Here is a 16,682-nt window from a genome sequence, read left to right as displayed (position 1 = left end):
TTTTATTTAAATCAAGTAAGTAAATTATGTTTAATTTGCAAATATGGAAAATATGGCATGATCATGAATTCCTATATGTGATTATATGTAATCCTAAATAATTTCTTACTCAATTTACTATTTAATCCTTGTGATGCATGGTTATGGAGGTTTCATAAATTTTGTCATTAGCATAGGACTTGTAAAAAATTTAATTCTTTGATTTCCTTGGTGGTATGACTGTAAGTTAAATTGGTGAAAGTATGGATAGAGATTACTATGGTGTCTCGTCCACTTGTTTCCTTCAATAATAGGTTTGTTGTATTTATGTATGTATGTATGTATGTATGTTGAGAGGGTAGGGTTGTCTACACCGTAAACATCTTGAGCAGTAATCAGAGTTGAATCAACAGAGAAGATACAATTAGTAGGTTTCTCAATAAAATATCTTGGCCAATCAAGGGAGTTCTAGATCAATTTGATAATGGAAAAATTGCTTTAAATTGTATCATGAACCCAACTCCAAGGAGGAATACATTGTATTTCTAATGAAAACTAAGTTGATTAAATATTCACAAAACATATTAGGTTAAGAAGCTATAACTTTCATTAAGGAATGGATGATTCCATAAAAACTCTAATAAAGGGGATCAACCTTGGGTTCATTGTTATGAAACCAGCTCACAAAAAGATAGAAAAGAGAGATCCACGACTTAGAATTCAGCCTCTTCGAGGGGGCAACCTCCTTTACATTACATAAATGAACAATTCTTGGATGATACAAATGAAAAGACCTCCTTTCTATATATAGGAGTCTAAGGGCTCATAACATAATGAGAGCCTACATAACAATAATAATGTAAGGGCACAATAATAACAATAGTGGGCTTCTATGGGGTGTAATAGTAACAATATGGGCATTACATGGGTACATCAATATAATAAGTGGGTTCTACTAATAAAATAAGGGGTTATACTAATAGTATAGGGGTCTAACATCCCCCTCTCCTTCAAAAAGTGTTGTCCTCAACGCTTGAGTAGTTCTTGATGCTTCTGTATAAAATTCTTGTCCTCCCATGTGGAATCTTCAGTAGGTAAGTTCTTCCACTTGATGAGATACTCTGAATTTGATTGATTTCGTAGCTGTCGGGTTCTTATTTCTGTGATTGCTCCAGGTTCCAATACGATTTTCCCTTCCTCTTCAATTTCTAGCAATATTGGGATCTTTTGCAACTTTTGAATAAGTGGCCATGCTTCTTCGTCCTTCTTCCATTCATCCTTTGCTTCTTTTATCCAATCTGGTTGGATAATAGAAATAGCACAAAACAATGCTTTGATATCCTCATCCTTGAAGAGTCTTCCAATTCGGTAAGGTCGCCATTTTTTAAGTGCATGTAGTATTGCCAACATTTCCTTCTCGTAAATAGCTTGCTTGAGATGTAGCAGTAAAAATACCCAATCAACCTATTGTTTCATTTGATTTTGCACCGAAGTGGTGTTATCCTTTAAAAGTTGGAGAACTTGTTGTTGATGCTCGATATGATCTTTCTCTACTTGAACCTTTTTCTTCTTGGTATGTCCTTCTATCTTTTGAGGAGTGGTAATTTCTTCGAGTCCTTTACAAGATATGGTCGAATTCATTTCTTGATGCTCGGTGTGATCTTTCACTTCTTGAACATTTTTCTTCTTGATGTGTCCTTCTATCTTGATAGTTTGAGGAGTGGTAATTTCATCCATTGAATTACAAGATATGGTTGGATTCATTTCTTCTTTCTCGATGTGATCTTTCACTTCTTGCACCTTTTTCTTCTTGATATCTCCTTCTATCTTGAGAGTTTGAGGAGTGGTAATTCTTGCCAATGCTTTACAAGATATGGTCTGATTCATTTCTTCTTTCTCTGGGGTGGTGTCCTGACGTATATCCTCTTCTTTTGATGTTTCTTGATCCTTTTCTTCCTCCTCTTCATATTCTATGTAAAATAATTTCTTCTCAGCACACCTATGACCTTTAGTGCATTTTCTATCACAATTGTAACAAAGCCCTTTTTCTCTTTTTTCTTCCAATTGTTGTGGTGTAACCCTTGTAGGTTGTGGAAGGCTGGGAGAAACAACACTTCCATCTTTATAGTTGTGAGGGGTATGCTTCCCGGTTTCCATAGTTTTTCTTTCCATTATGTCACAAAGCCCTTTTACTCTTTCCAATTGTTGTGGTGTTTCTCTAAAGAAGGTGTTGCTCTTTATATCCTCATAATGTGCTATCATTTCCTCCGTGAAAATTGACCACGTAACAAGTTTTTTACGAGAACAAAGCCCTTTGTACCATAAAAATTGATCTGGTTCTAAATATGAAGATGCAATACATACCTTTTGTAACAGTTGTACACCATTTATATCAAAATATTGCTCCATCTGAAGTATCCAATTTACCGGATCCTTGCCATCAAACTTCCTCATCTTGCTTTTTCTTGATTTTAGGAGCTCTACCTTGAAACGACTGTAACTCTGTACTTTTCGATCTTTAAGTTCTGAACTTGTGACCTGTAGTAGCCCTCTGTGTCCTCTTTCCAATGCTACAAGTATGATCCAAATTGGATTCTCCAAACAAATGTTATGCACAATCTCCCGCAGTGACCTGATTATAGACTAGTTCAGTAGAGCGAACTTGTATGAAGTGCCACGTGTCAGTGTTTCAACCTTTGACTCTGAAAAATATATAAACAGAAACTACAGTCCGTCCTCTTTCTGTACCTTCTTACGAAATTTCAATCCGATGCTCAAAAAGAAAGTTATGACGATTTTCCCCAGGTCACCTGTTTTGAGTATAATTCAGGAGTCTGCAAAAAGACCTACTTCCGCAGATAATATCTCCGAAAATATCACGCGAAAATATCTGAAATTCGGACCCAAGGTTCAGCGCCAATTCTTCTCAAATGGGTTTTTTTTTCGACTTCTGAAACGTCACAGAAAAAAAGTTATAGCGAAAATGTCACGATGACCTGTTTGGAGCAGCGAAACCCTAGAATCCAAAGCTCTGATACCAAATGTTATGAAACCAGCTCACAAAAAGATAGAAAAGAGAGATCCACGACTTAGAATTCAGCCTCTTCGAGGGGGCAACCTCCTTTACATTACATAAATGAACAATTCTTGGATGATACAAATGAAAAGACCTCCTTTCTATATATAGGAGTCTAAGGGCTCATAACATAATGAGAGCCTACATAACAATAATAATGTAAGGGCACAATAATAACAATAGTGGGCTTCTATGGGGTGTAATAGTAACAATATGGGCATTACATGGGTACATCAATATAATAAGTGGGTTCTACTAATAAAATAAGGGGTTATACTAATAGTATAGGGGTCTAACATTCATGATCCTTTTTGTGCATTAACTAGGATTTGAGGTCTCTGTAATTGAAATTTTGGAATTTTTGTATTCTTGAGGAAAAGAACAAAAGGTTTAAAGTTTTAGTTAATAATTGAAGGCATTGAAATTATAAATTATTAAATACAAATGGCATAATTATGGACATTCTCACCTAATTTATAATGTGATTTTGAAGGCCTAACTTACAAAAATTAAGTTGAATGAAAGGTCTCACTCAAGGCCATGGGTAAGTGTAAGAGCTTCCTTGAGTTGTCACAAGTCTATAAGGATATATGTGGGCATTCTATTTTCAATTCACAAGAGATTTTATACGCATTTTGTTCCTAACAAAAAATAGGCCTTAGTCTAGCCTTTTTCCTCTAAATGTGTAATGAGTGGCTAAAGCCTTATATTGCCAAAATCTAGTTGAGTAATAGGTTTCTCTCCAGCCTTTATAGCCTTGGGTTTACTGCCCCTATGGCCTCAATTAGAATTTCTTGATGAGGGCTAGACATTATTATGAAATGTGAAAATTTAAATTATGTAAATTACATGCTTTTAAAGGCACATTAAAACTTTACTTCAATATTTGTTTTCTTACATGCACAAAAAGCCTTAATGATGAAAGAAAATAGTTATTATATCTCCAAAATAAAATAGACTTGATGAAAAAGAGAACATCTAAATTTACTCTATAAGAAAACTCTACATGCTATAAAAAAATTCCACGATATAGGTTGTAGATTGTACATGTTAGGGGAAGCTTCCAAATATCAATTTGGGAAAACACTAAACAATTTAAAGAGTTAATTATAATCGAATGAACTCGTATAAAACACTAAACAATTTAAAGAGTTAATTACAATCAAATGAACTCAAGTATAAAATTTGATAACGCATTTATAATGTGTGTCAAGCTATGATTTTATGGCCTTTTCCATGTCCCTATAATCAATTTATTGTGCCTAGAAATTAATTTCTTGAGCATGGTTGACATCTCTAATATTGTCCCAATTGCATTCATAGTGCAAGGGCTCCAATGGGCTTTCCATGTGCCTTTTTAAAATCATTTGCAAGCTATATAAAATATGATATGGAAATACATATGCACCACCATATATGGCAACATGCATTTCCTAAGACGTGATGGCTATGCAAGCGCACAAGCCAAATTGTGATGATTATGCAAGGGCATGTGCCAAATTTGTATGCTAGAGGTATGCTAAAATAATTTCCCAAATGTATGCCCATTGCACCAAAGGCTAAACCCAATTTTCACATGGAATATTTGAAGTGAGTATGATCTAGGGAATGCCTTCAAACATGGATGTTCATTTGACAATAATCTGGGAAACGAGGAATGGTGGAATCATGTGGAAGCACAAAGGAAAGTCAACTAGACATTGATTGGTGGTATCAAATCAATGGGCAGGATGTTTTTTGCAATCCAAATGAAGTTCAACAACAACGGAGAGGTGCCACATACCCAGTGAGTAGTATGGGCCCAACCCCCTCGATCATGACCCTTGAGAGAATTAAACCCTATCCACCCTAAAAAAATTCAATACACCCTTTTGACCATTGATCATTTCTAAAGACATCAAATCACACCATGTGGCAAGTCCATTTGAGATAGCATCAAGGTATGTGTTGTTGAATAGTTAAAAAGGAATGTGTGTGGGTTCACGTATGATTTTATATGTTAGAAATATAAACATAATGTATTGTATATTTATAACGTCATGATAATATGTATATATTATTAATAGTTAAATAAATTATTTCATAATTTTATTCATTCAAGTAAGAATAAAGTAAGTTAACTAGAGTCGATGGATGATACACTAGAGCCAGGTGGCCTTGGTACTGATAAGAAACCACCCTAAAGTGACAAGTGGACTTAGGGTGCCATGTCATCTGCCACATGTTACCGATGCAATCATGTTCACATGACACTAGTACAAAATATTCCAGTGGCCATATTCCATTGCTCTAAGCTTAGAATGAGATAGAATTTACATCAATGAAATCTCTTGATGAATATAATGCAATGGTTGCCTTAGAAATGGGGTTTGAATTTAGTAAAGGAAGCAAAAAATTTATAACCACGCCTCCTCAAGGTGACTTTAGGGGTTGGGTGTGTTACAAATCTATGTTATGTTATATTAATGTTAAAGAAGTAAATATCTATCCATTTTAGTGATAATAATGCTCTATCAAAAAGATAATATGCATTCTCTCATCCAAATATATATTTTTTGTTTGGCATTATATCACGAACTAATCCATTATAAATTGCATCTTAATTAGATAGTCAAGTGGAACAGAAGTAACAAATACATGAAATTATGTATTTTCCAAGGCAATAAGTGCCACAACATTATGTGAATTGTGTCCCTTTTCAATATTTTTAAGTGGGTTAAGCTTAAGTCTTACTATTTATAATTATATCCTCCTTTCTCAATAGAGAGTAGTTAACAACCATAGATGTGTAGTTCATTTCGTTACAACAAGAATCAAGTATGGCTTTTCCTTAGGATTGTGTTGTTGGTTTTGCAATAGAAGACATGGGTGGTCATATTTTGTTTCTAGATTAATTAGAGGAAATCATTTAAAGTAAGCCTCCCACCTGTGCCCCAATGATACAAGGGAGAAATGAAAAAGTCACATCCATAATAAAACTCAGTCATGTTATATTTGTGCAAAATTATTCATATTAATAGGAATGTGTTCACCATAGAGATGCATGTGGTAAGTTTATATCCCTTTCTCAAAAATGATATTATATGTTCCCATGTAAAGATCATGTAGAACCATAAGATTTAGCATATGACATTTCAATTGATAATAATAGAGAGTTGGCATTTGGTGCTTAATATGACCTTTTAATAAAGAAAGATAAAAAATCACTCTATGATATTGATTTTATGCCCAAGGTGAAGGAAGGAACATCTAGTAAGGAATTGTAGTGTGACCCTAGGATGATCAATAAGGAAATAAGCCACCTCATTCTTGAGAACAATCAATTACTTATCATGAAAATGTATTATCTTTCTGTAATGGTTTAATCTTGTCAACAACTAGGAAAGCTTGTTAAGGACAAAAAAATTATGTGTTAAAAGGTGATAGCATGAACAAATTCGTGACTAAGAAAACTCCTAATATATCAATATAGCACAAGTATATCATCATTAGGTTCCCTTATTATAATGTCCTCTGATCCAACATAAGGATTTTAGACAACGAGAAGATGATTTGGAGTTACTCAAATTTCTAGCCATGTGGATGAACAATCTAGTAGATGTAGGGGTTTGAAAAACGAAATAGTGATAAGGATGTTGGGAGTAATGATGATGACAAATAAGAGACATATTCTATTCAAATTGACAATAGACCAAATGAATTAGTGTTTAACAATACATCGACCTCTTTGACAACAAGAAAAAGGAACAACAAAGAGATCCACAGGTTACAAAAAAATGCTATCATCTAAGAGTGGCATTCCAATGCCATAATTAAGGATATCAATCCTTCGAGTGGAGCTAGTGACATGAGTGTAGAGATTTCCTCCCCATTGTGAAAACCAAGAATGAAAATTGTTGAGGTCAACGCATCATGTCTTAGTATTCCAAAAGCATAATTGCATTACAAAATAGTGTGTAGACATCATTCACTGAAAGGGGTCATGGGAAAATTCAAGAGTCAATTGTTCACAACAAATTAGACTGCTAGTTATAAACTAAATAATTGTAGTGGAGATGAAAGATGTGGATTTATATTTTTCATATCCTCCCAAGGTGAGAGGACATTAGCCTTGCATGGAGTATCACTCCATATCATTAAAAATCCTCTTGTAACCATCAAAGAGCCAAACCCAATAGTAAGATATACCCTAAGGAATAGGCACCCAATATTGTTAAGTACTCTACACTAGCTATGCAAATAAAAGTGTAGCCATCCATGAACACATTCTAAGTTGTAGTTGTAAGGTATCTAGAAATATTTAGGAGAAATGGATCTTCTAAAACTACTATGCAGATTTAAGAATCATACATGGTCAAAATTTTCAAGGTAAATGGCTATTGCAATTGTAGACATTGGGTATAAAATATTGCATGCATTTTTTCATTCATTATAAATGTATTGGCTAAGTACTATTCGTATGAAAAATCATTATATTTTAACGCATAAATTACAAATATAAATGTCATACTAAGTTATGTTTTAAACATTTAAAATTGCACTCATGGAGAAATTTTGTCCCTTAAATTTTCTTTGGAAAAAAGAAAGATGACAACCAAATCCATGTTAAGAACAAATATCTTTATAAAATTATATTTGACATAGCAATCTTAAGATATAAAGTATCCATATATGTGAATCATTGTTGTCAAATTAAAATAAAAGTATCACTAATATGGGAAACAAGCATGCCATTAAGAATTATGAGGAATAGAAAATAGCTTCAATGTGACTTCTTATTTTGAAATAATCATACCTTTATACAATATGAGAAAAGCTTGTGACTTCTTATTTTGAAATAATCATACCTTTATACAATATGAGAAAAGCTTGTGCCTATTTGATGCTAGTAGGACCACTTAGACTAAAACCTTCATTTTTCATAAAATGCCTCCCTTTAACAATCATAATAATAACAATTCCGGACTACATGGTATTCTCAAAGGTGCACTTAGACTGGAACCCTAGCTCTCGGCAGGAAACAATGGCAACAGTGAGCGCAGCCGCTGCAAAAAAAGGCCGCAGCGCCTAGTTACCAAAACTTCAAGCTGAGTCCTCGGCGCCCATCTCCTCCCCTGAAGCTCGTCTCGCCATCGAATCTGGAGCAATTTATGCCGTTTGACACTACTGGATCCTGTGCAACGATATCAAGCCCTTGCTGATGGTCAAGCCCGGATCTGGATTGGACGCCGCATACAAACTGTCCGCTTCTAATAAAGATCTCGTGTCTGCTTATGAGGAAGATCTCGTTTTTGTCGTCGCAACGCAGACTGTTGACGTCTCTAAGAGTAGGGACTGTCAGGGGAGCGACCCCAGGATGCTGGATCTGAATGATTCCAGAGGGATTCGACAAAGCACCCCAGATCTGATATACCACGTAATTGTACGGGTTTCTACAAGGATAAATTACCCTCATTCAGGTAGCTTTGCAGCAGCAGGATCCCTGTTAAGGTTAGAGATCAATCAAATCCCTCAGATCCGAGGATTCCTACAGTTTGCTGATGGGGAGAATTTGACGGGAACGTGTGGCTTTCAGGGGACTTGGAAGGCCTAACCATTTCCGAAATACGACATTTCCTACAGATCTGGAAGGGGGCCCTCAAAAATGGACAGCCTAACAATATATCGGGCCAAGTACTGGTCAGATCCGGACAACGCCAATGTTCCATCCCTGTAAGCAATCGGCTTGACGGTTCTTCAACAAACACTCTCTATATGGTGGACTAGGCACAACAGAAAAAGGTTGGGGATTTTCGCCTGGATGCTCTGTCTACATAACTAACTGCAATGGGCCCTGTGGTTCCCCTTCTGAGCCAAAGAGAGCCAGTCAGGGTGTCAAGTTGTGAGCAGAACCAAAACAAACAGATGAACTGCACAGACAGAACGCTGCTTAGGGCAGAGTCCCACTTGGGAGGTCTCATAGAATACGCACACAGGCATCAGATAAAAGGCAATGAGAGGCACGCTATCGAGACAGATTCGATAGTAATCTTCATCAAAACGCTGGAAGGCAGCCATCTCTGCTGGACGCTCCGGAAAGGGATGAGTTTACAGGACTTAAAGCAAGAAATACAGGCTCACCCTGGGATACCAGCAAAATCCAAAATCTGATACACTCAGGACACTGCCAACAAGACAATTACACTCCACAGGATTATGGAATTACAAGAAATTCACCCATCACAGAAGGGGAACCAGAGGGCTCATTGTAGTTAGTGGTTCCCCATTGAAGGATCTATGATATATGCTAGAGTGATTATTCAAAAATGTAGAGAGCTCTAGAAAGTACCTATATGGCCTACAAGTATTCATTAAGGACATAAAAAGGTCAAAAGGATACTGACATCTCTTTAAGCTGGGAAAATATGCAAGATGTTAAATATGACGAGAAATTGTTTAGTAGGGTATAGGTTCACAACATTTATCTTTATGTTTCATTAGTTGTAGACCAATATGGTATACTTGAAGAGTACAACCAATTCAAATTCACAACTAAACTAACAATTCAATTTATAAAATTTAGTAAACAATGTAAAACAATAAGTTAGGATCTAAAAGAATACACACAAACATTTCATTAGGTTAGAAATAATTTTTATATGTTATGTTAAATTTATATAACAATATTTTCACTTATAGGTGTAAAAAAACATGCAAGAATTTCTTGGTAGTAACTATTATTGGAGAGATTACTTCATGGATATAATATTGGACTTATAGATGGATAACAAGTGAAACAAAATGTAGATCCACAATCTCCATAATGTACTATTGTAAAGATGGATATCAAGTGAAACAAAATGTAGACCTACAATCTCCATAATGTACTATTGTAAAGCCATATAATTTTCATGTCAAGAATAATTACAAATAGATAGTGCATAATTACAAAAAAAAAGTTGTTATTGTAAGCAGACTAACAAGACTCAAATCATTGCCTATGGTAATTTGCACAAACTATATTGTAGAAGAACTTTGATCATTTGAGGCAATTGCAACATTGCTTGCTTCATTTGTATTGCTAAGCAAATTAGATATGCTTTGTCTCAATCTTTGAGAAGGAACTGAAGCTGCCATCAAATCCTTTCTGATACTCTCCAATACCATTGCCACTTCTCTCATGGTTGGTCTTTCTTCAGGTGAATCTTTTGAACAACTCAAGCCAACATGTATCAAAGAAAGGAGGCAATTGTATATATTATTTTCTTCAAATTCATATTCATCCACCTCTTCAAAAAACAATTCATCAATTACCTCCTTCACTCTATTTGGAAATGCAAGGCTCACCCACTTGTGCAAATTTAGCTCTCCAACAAACATGTCACTAGTTGGTCGCTTTCTAGTAAGCATTTCTAGTAACAAAATACCAAAGCTATAAACATCTCCTTTTGTGGAAATTGTTGCAGCCAATCCATACTCTGCATTAATATTAAAAAAAAATCATCAAAATTTACTTAACCAATCCATATAATACAAAATTATCACTAAGAAAAGACAAGTGAAAGTATTGTTTTAAAAGTCATACCTGGGGCAATGTAACCCATTGATCCTTTCAAAGCAAGTGATGATGTAAGTGAATCATTTGAGGTTGCACCAATTAGCCTTGCAATACCAAAATCTGTGACATGGCCTGACATGTCTTCATCCAAAAGTACATTGCTGGGTTTTATATCACAATGAACTACTTGCACAAAAGAATCATGGTGAAGATATTCCATGGCATGGGCCACATCTATGGCAATGTCTAATCGTGTTTTCAACCTCAATTCACACAAATTTTCATCATTGTTATCATCTCTATCAGGATACAAATGATTCTCTAAACTTCCCTTAGGCATAAACTCGAACACCAAAGCTTTGAATTGGAGGTTGGAACATGAAGTTATGACTCTCACCAGATTTCTATGCCGAACCTTTTGCAAGACACTACATTCTGCTTTAAAACTCTTTTCAACTTGTTCATTTTGCAACTGGAGAACCTTAACAGCAACAAATGAACCATCACTCAAAATTCCTTTATACACTAACCCATAATTTCCTTTTCCCAACAAGTTCGCATTGGAAAACCCATTAGTTGCTATGTGAAGCTCTTGATATGAGATCCTTTGGTGCACTAGCTTTTGGAAGATAGCTTGTGAGAAATTGAAGTTTTCCATATGTATATTTCCTTTCCAAAAGTATACCAAAAGTAGACAACATAGTATAAAAACAAGAGCTCCAATGATTGGCAGCAATATTCTTTTCACAAATGGAAAATGACTTCTTGGCGTTGGACATGCAGATAAATTGAATATGTGTGGTCCACAAAGACCGGGATTTCCAATTAAAAAGATGGCACTTGTTTGATTTGCAAAAATCCCTCCTTTCAGAATCTCCCCTGTGAGGTGGTTGAAAGACAAATTCAAAAATTGAAGCATTTTCAGCTTCTCAAGAGTAATTGGTATTGAACCTGATAAGGAGTTGGAAGAGAGATCTAGGCTCAAGAGGCTTTGTAATTTTTCAAAGGAATCTGGAATAGAGCCTTGGAAGGAATTTTGAGATAAATTCAATGATTGTAGTTCACTGCAGCTTCCAAGTGTAGGTGGAATTGCCCCAGTGAATCGGTTGGAAGAAACGTCTATAGCTTGAGCCATTGAAATTTTACCAATCTCTAAGGGCAAGGAGCCTTCTAATAAATTCCATGACAAATTCAAATAGAAATGTAAATTGTAAAGTTTGGCGATTTCTCGTGGTATGCTACCAGTGAGCATATTGTGAGATAAGTCAAGCAATTCTAAATTTAGACAACTTCCTAAGCTGGTAGGTATGTTTCCTGATAATTGGTTGCGATGGAGGAGAACTCTTCTTAGTTGTTTAAGGGGCGCAAGGGAATTGGGAATCCTTCCAGAGAGGTTGTTTTCACTCATGTCCAATAGCCCAAGGTGTTGTAATTGTTCAAAGTCATCAGGGATGTTTCCTTCTAATCTATTGTTACTTAAACACAATATTTCTATCATTTTAAGGTTTCCTAATGGTGGAATGTTTCCAGTCAAAAGGTTTCTACTTAAATTTAGATAGTACAGGCTGGTAAGATTGCCAATATGTGGAGGGATGTTTCCTTTTATTCTATTGTTTCCTAATGACAAGTAAGACAAATTGGTAGAAAGGTGTCCTATGTCAAGAGGTAAGACACCACTTAGTTTATTGTTCCTCAAGCTTATTTCTTGTAGGTGGGAACAATTGGTAAGAGCTACAAGAAAGGGCATGGTTGTAGTGGTGCCACTATCAAGATCATTGTTATTTAAATATAACTCTTCAAGAAGTGATAGCTTACCTAACTCTAGTGGCACACTCCCACTCAACATGTTTTCAGCTAGTTCAAGAAATTTGAGGTTAGAACAATTTCCAATAGAAATTGGTATGTTTCCACTCAATTGATTTCCCCATAAATAAAGAGAATTCAAATTGGTGAGGAGGCCCAACTCTTGTGGAATGGTGTCAGTGAGTTTGTTTAAGCTAATATCCAAGTAAGTCAAAGTAGAAATGTTTGACAAAGAAATGGGAATGCTACCTGCCAACTCATTTCCCCATAAAGAGAGGAAATTCAAATTGGTGAGTAGGCCCAACTCTTGTGGAATGGTGCTAGTGAGTTTGTTCCCGTTCATTTCCAAGTCAGTCAAAGTAGAAATGTTTGAGAAAGAAATGGGAATGCTCCCTGACAATTCATTTGTATGGAGGTAAAGGCTCTGAAGACTTGTGAGCAAACCTAATTGTGGCGGAATGGTGCTAGTGAGTTTGTTCCCGTTCATTTCCAAGTCAGTCAAAGTAGAAATGTTTGACAAAGAAATGGGAATGCTACCTGCCAACTCATTTCCCCATAAATAGAGAAATTTCAAATTGGTGAGTAAGCCCAACTCTTGTGGAATGGTGCCAGTGAGTTTGTTCCCGCCCATTTCCAAGTCAGTCAAAGTAGAAATGTTTGACAAAGAAATGGGAATGCTCCCTGACAATTCATTCATAGCAACGTAAAGGATTTGAAGACTTGTGAGCAAACCTAATTGTGGCGGAATAGCGCCGGTGAGACTGTTTATCTCAAGTGTCAAAATAAGCAACGCTGAAAGGTTTCCTAAGGAAGAAGGGATGTTACCTGTGAGTCTGTTGCTTCCTAACGCAAGGTGCTGCAGATGTGTGAGGGAACCCAACTCCCGAGGAATATTGCCGCTGAGATTGTTGAAGGAGAGCAGCAGCGAAACCAAATTTTTGCAACCGCTGAGTTGAGTTGGGACAAGTCCTTCCAGTTGATTGACGTTCAACCGGAGAGTTCTCAGACGAGAGAGGCGTCCCAATTGAGTTGGGATAAGACCATGGAGCGCATTTCCGAAAAGATCGAGGGAGCGGAGAAAGGAGAGATTACCGAGGAAAGGAGAGATGGGGCCGTAGAGATCCATGGAGGTGAGGTTGAGGGCGAGCACTCTGTTTGGATGACGACGACTACAGGTGACGCCAGTCCAGTTGGAGATGGGGATATTGGTGTCATTCCAATCGGCCATGGCGTCATGTGGATCGCTGGTTATTCGCTTCTTGAAAGCCAGCAGTGATTGGCGGTCATCGTGAAATGAGTGCATAGCGGATGAGAAGAAGAGAAAAGTGCAGAAGAGGAGAAGCAGCAAAGGAAGTGGAAAATGAAAAGAGAGAGACGGCATGATCGTTGGGGTGGGGAGAGAGGCAATTGGGAGAGGGGCAATGGGGTGATTTGGAGTTGGATGTAAGAGCTATTTATAAAGGGAAAGAGGCGCACCTAAACATCCTCTGTGGGGGCACCTAAACATCCTCTGTGCGCTCAATAGTGGGGGCACCTAAACTCATTTTCCAGGAAAGTGGAAAAGTAAAAGTAGTCGAGAAAGTCGGAAAGTGGAAAAGAAAAATCATATTTTAATGATACACGGAAAAATCAAAGTACACTCCACTCTTTCATTTCGGCGATTATTTAGCGTCCAGGAAGCACTCTTTCATTTCGCGATTATTTAGCGTCCAGGAAATTCGGGATAAGTTTGAGCATCCTTCACCAAGAGCCAAAGTTTTCGTGAAGGATGTCGTCGTTTCTTTCATTATTTTTCTCTTCACCAATTATTTAGCATTCTTTATTTAACATACAAGAATTTGTTTTTTTTTTTTTTTTGGTCTTCCCCACTTATTTAGTATTCTTTATTTTCCACTTCCTTTTATCCTTTTTATTATTTTCTACTTCATTTTCCCACTTGTTACTACGCTTTTATTATTTTCCTTTTTACGTCCTCAGATAATCCCGCTGCCCGTATATTACGCTTTTAATTATTTTGTCGCTTAGACAACTTTTTTTTCCTAGAAGTCATGGAAATTCCGGTTTCCTACTATATTCCTGCTTACTGCGCTTTTAATTGCCCAATTATTTTCATCGTACAGTCCCACCGACTAACTTACTACGCTTTTAATTGCCCAATATGACTTTCTTTAATGTCTATGGATTCAATAAAACCCATGGAAAACTTTACTGACTAACCCTGTCTTGGTTAAGCGCATGTACTCAATTCACGGTTTTTATATTTACGATTTGTCTCCGTGAGCTCCTTTCAATTTTCACGATGTTTTAACTCTTTTAATAAATGAACTTAAATCTATCCTCAATGTTTTCTTTCGATAAATGAACTTATATTTAATAATGTTTAGAAAAAAAAAAGAAAATACTTATTAATTTTAGAATGGGAATCATACTTAATTATTGAAAATGTGACGCTGGAACTTCATTTTCCACATTTCAATGAAAAACAGAAAGTGGCGAAGAAAAACAGAAAGTGTCGTCGTCGCAGAAGCAATTTGCACTTCATTCCCTCCAATTACTTTCCACTTCACTTTCCCGACGATTCCGGCGGTTATTACGTTTTTAATATTTTCCATCACATTTCCTTGAACGATCCCACTTCACTTTCCCGACGATTCCGGCGGTTATTGCTCTTTTTATATTTTCCACCCACATTTCCTGGGACCATCCCGCTTCCCACGCCCATGTGACACCGCACCGCCTTTCAGCCCATGTGACACCGTAACTTACATTCCACATTCTCAACGAAAATGAAAAGTAGCGAGGAAAAACATGGATTCCGGTTATTGCGTTTTTTATATTTTCCACCACATTTCCTGGGACCATCCCGCTTCCCACGCTTTTAATTGTCCCTCCAAGTTCCAACCATCCGGCTTTTCCAAAAACACACTAGCTATAAGTCAGGTAAAAATGACATTATAAATGAAGAAAGAAAAATAAATGGTCATGTCAAAAGTGAATTAGATATCTCCTTGACCATAACCCTAAACTTGAATTTATTTATTAAACAACCATTCACCACTTTCTCCTTTCCTTTTCAGCTACTTACATTCCACATTCTCAACGAAAATAAAAAAGTAGCGAAGAAAAACAGGGAGGTCATCCGGTTACTTTCCACTTCACTTTCCCGAGGATTCCGGTTATTGCGTTTTTTATATTTTCCACCACATTTCCTGGGACCATCCCGCTTCCCACGCTTTTAATTATCCCTCCAACCATCCCGCATATTACGCTTTTAATTGTTTTCTCCGACAATTCCTGTGACCATCCCGCTTCCCACGCTTTTAATTATCCCTCCAACCATTCCGCATATTACGCTTTTAATTGTTTTCCACATTCCTCATCGTTTCCACCTCATTTCCTCCGACCATTCTGCTTGCTAATATTTTAATTATTTTCCACTTTAATTTTCCCGAGAATTCGGGTTATTACGCTTTTATTATGTTCTCCCACCAATCCCGCATATTACGCTTTTAATTGTTTTCTCCGACGACTCCGATTACAAAGCTTTTAATTTCCTCCGACATTCCTCATGGTTTCCACCTCATTTCCGCTTTCTAATATTTTAATTATTTTCCACTTCAATTTTCCCGAGAATTCGGGTTATTACGATTTTATTAATTTATTTTCTCCATCATTTCTGGCGAAGATGCCGCTTCCTACGCTTTTAATAAAAATGTGAATTTTATTTTACTTCAGGATTAGGTCGTAGTCTAACCAACATTTAAATTTGTCAGAAAAATCATGGAAATTTAGGTAAGAGTTTAATAAAATTTGGCAAATTTTTTTGTAAATCCAAGTTACAACTGTCAAACTTCAAGATTTTGTGTGCCCTAAGGGTTTTGGATGGTGTTGAATCCATTTCCACCATCAAAAATAAGATTCAAACACTCCTATTTCTAGATTAATAATAATAATAATAATAATAATTGCCAAATTCCAACTATTTTTGGTTGTCCTAGCAAAATTGATTGACAAAAGGTACAGTTTGAGTAGGCTTAATGACTAAGAACATGTGCAAGAGGTTACAAGTTCAATTTTAAAAAAGGATAGAGTATGTACACTTCTGTAAATTTTAATAATTAAATCATTAACTAAATACCAATCTCAAATAAAAACTCTCATACACCAATTTAATTTCTGATTTGATTGTTACTTTAAAAAAAAATTATTATTATAATTATAAAAACATATAAATATGCTAAATTTACAATTAATATGCTAAAACTAAATTATAGTTTACTTTAAATT

The 16,682-nt window shown here is 36.1% G+C and overlaps 1 protein-coding gene across 1 annotated transcript; it reads right to left on the bottom strand.

Annotated features, from left to right (window-relative positions):
* Positions 1 to 10,002: 10,002 nt before the first annotated feature.
* LOC149209068 (uncharacterized) lies at positions 10,003 to 13,826 on the bottom strand. Its single transcript, XM_089394204.1, has 2 exons — positions 10,620 to 13,826; positions 10,003 to 10,512 (listed from the first exon to the last, which is right to left on the bottom strand). Exons 1-2 carry the CDS (start codon positions 13,774 to 13,776, stop codon positions 10,052 to 10,054), a joined length of 3,618 nt encoding a protein of 1,205 aa, XP_089250330.1. The 5' UTR covers positions 13,777 to 13,826; the 3' UTR covers positions 10,003 to 10,051.
* Positions 13,827 to 16,682: the final 2,856 nt, after the last annotated feature.

This window comes from Pinus tabuliformis, chromosome 1_2, assembly GCF_031772625.1.
Source record: "Pinus tabuliformis cultivar Carrire ecotype Pingquan chromosome 1_2, CPIR1, whole genome shotgun sequence".
Taxonomy (NCBI): domain Eukaryota; kingdom Viridiplantae; phylum Streptophyta; class Pinopsida; order Pinales; family Pinaceae; genus Pinus; species Pinus tabuliformis.
This window is presented reverse-complemented; position numbering and strand designations above follow the sequence as displayed.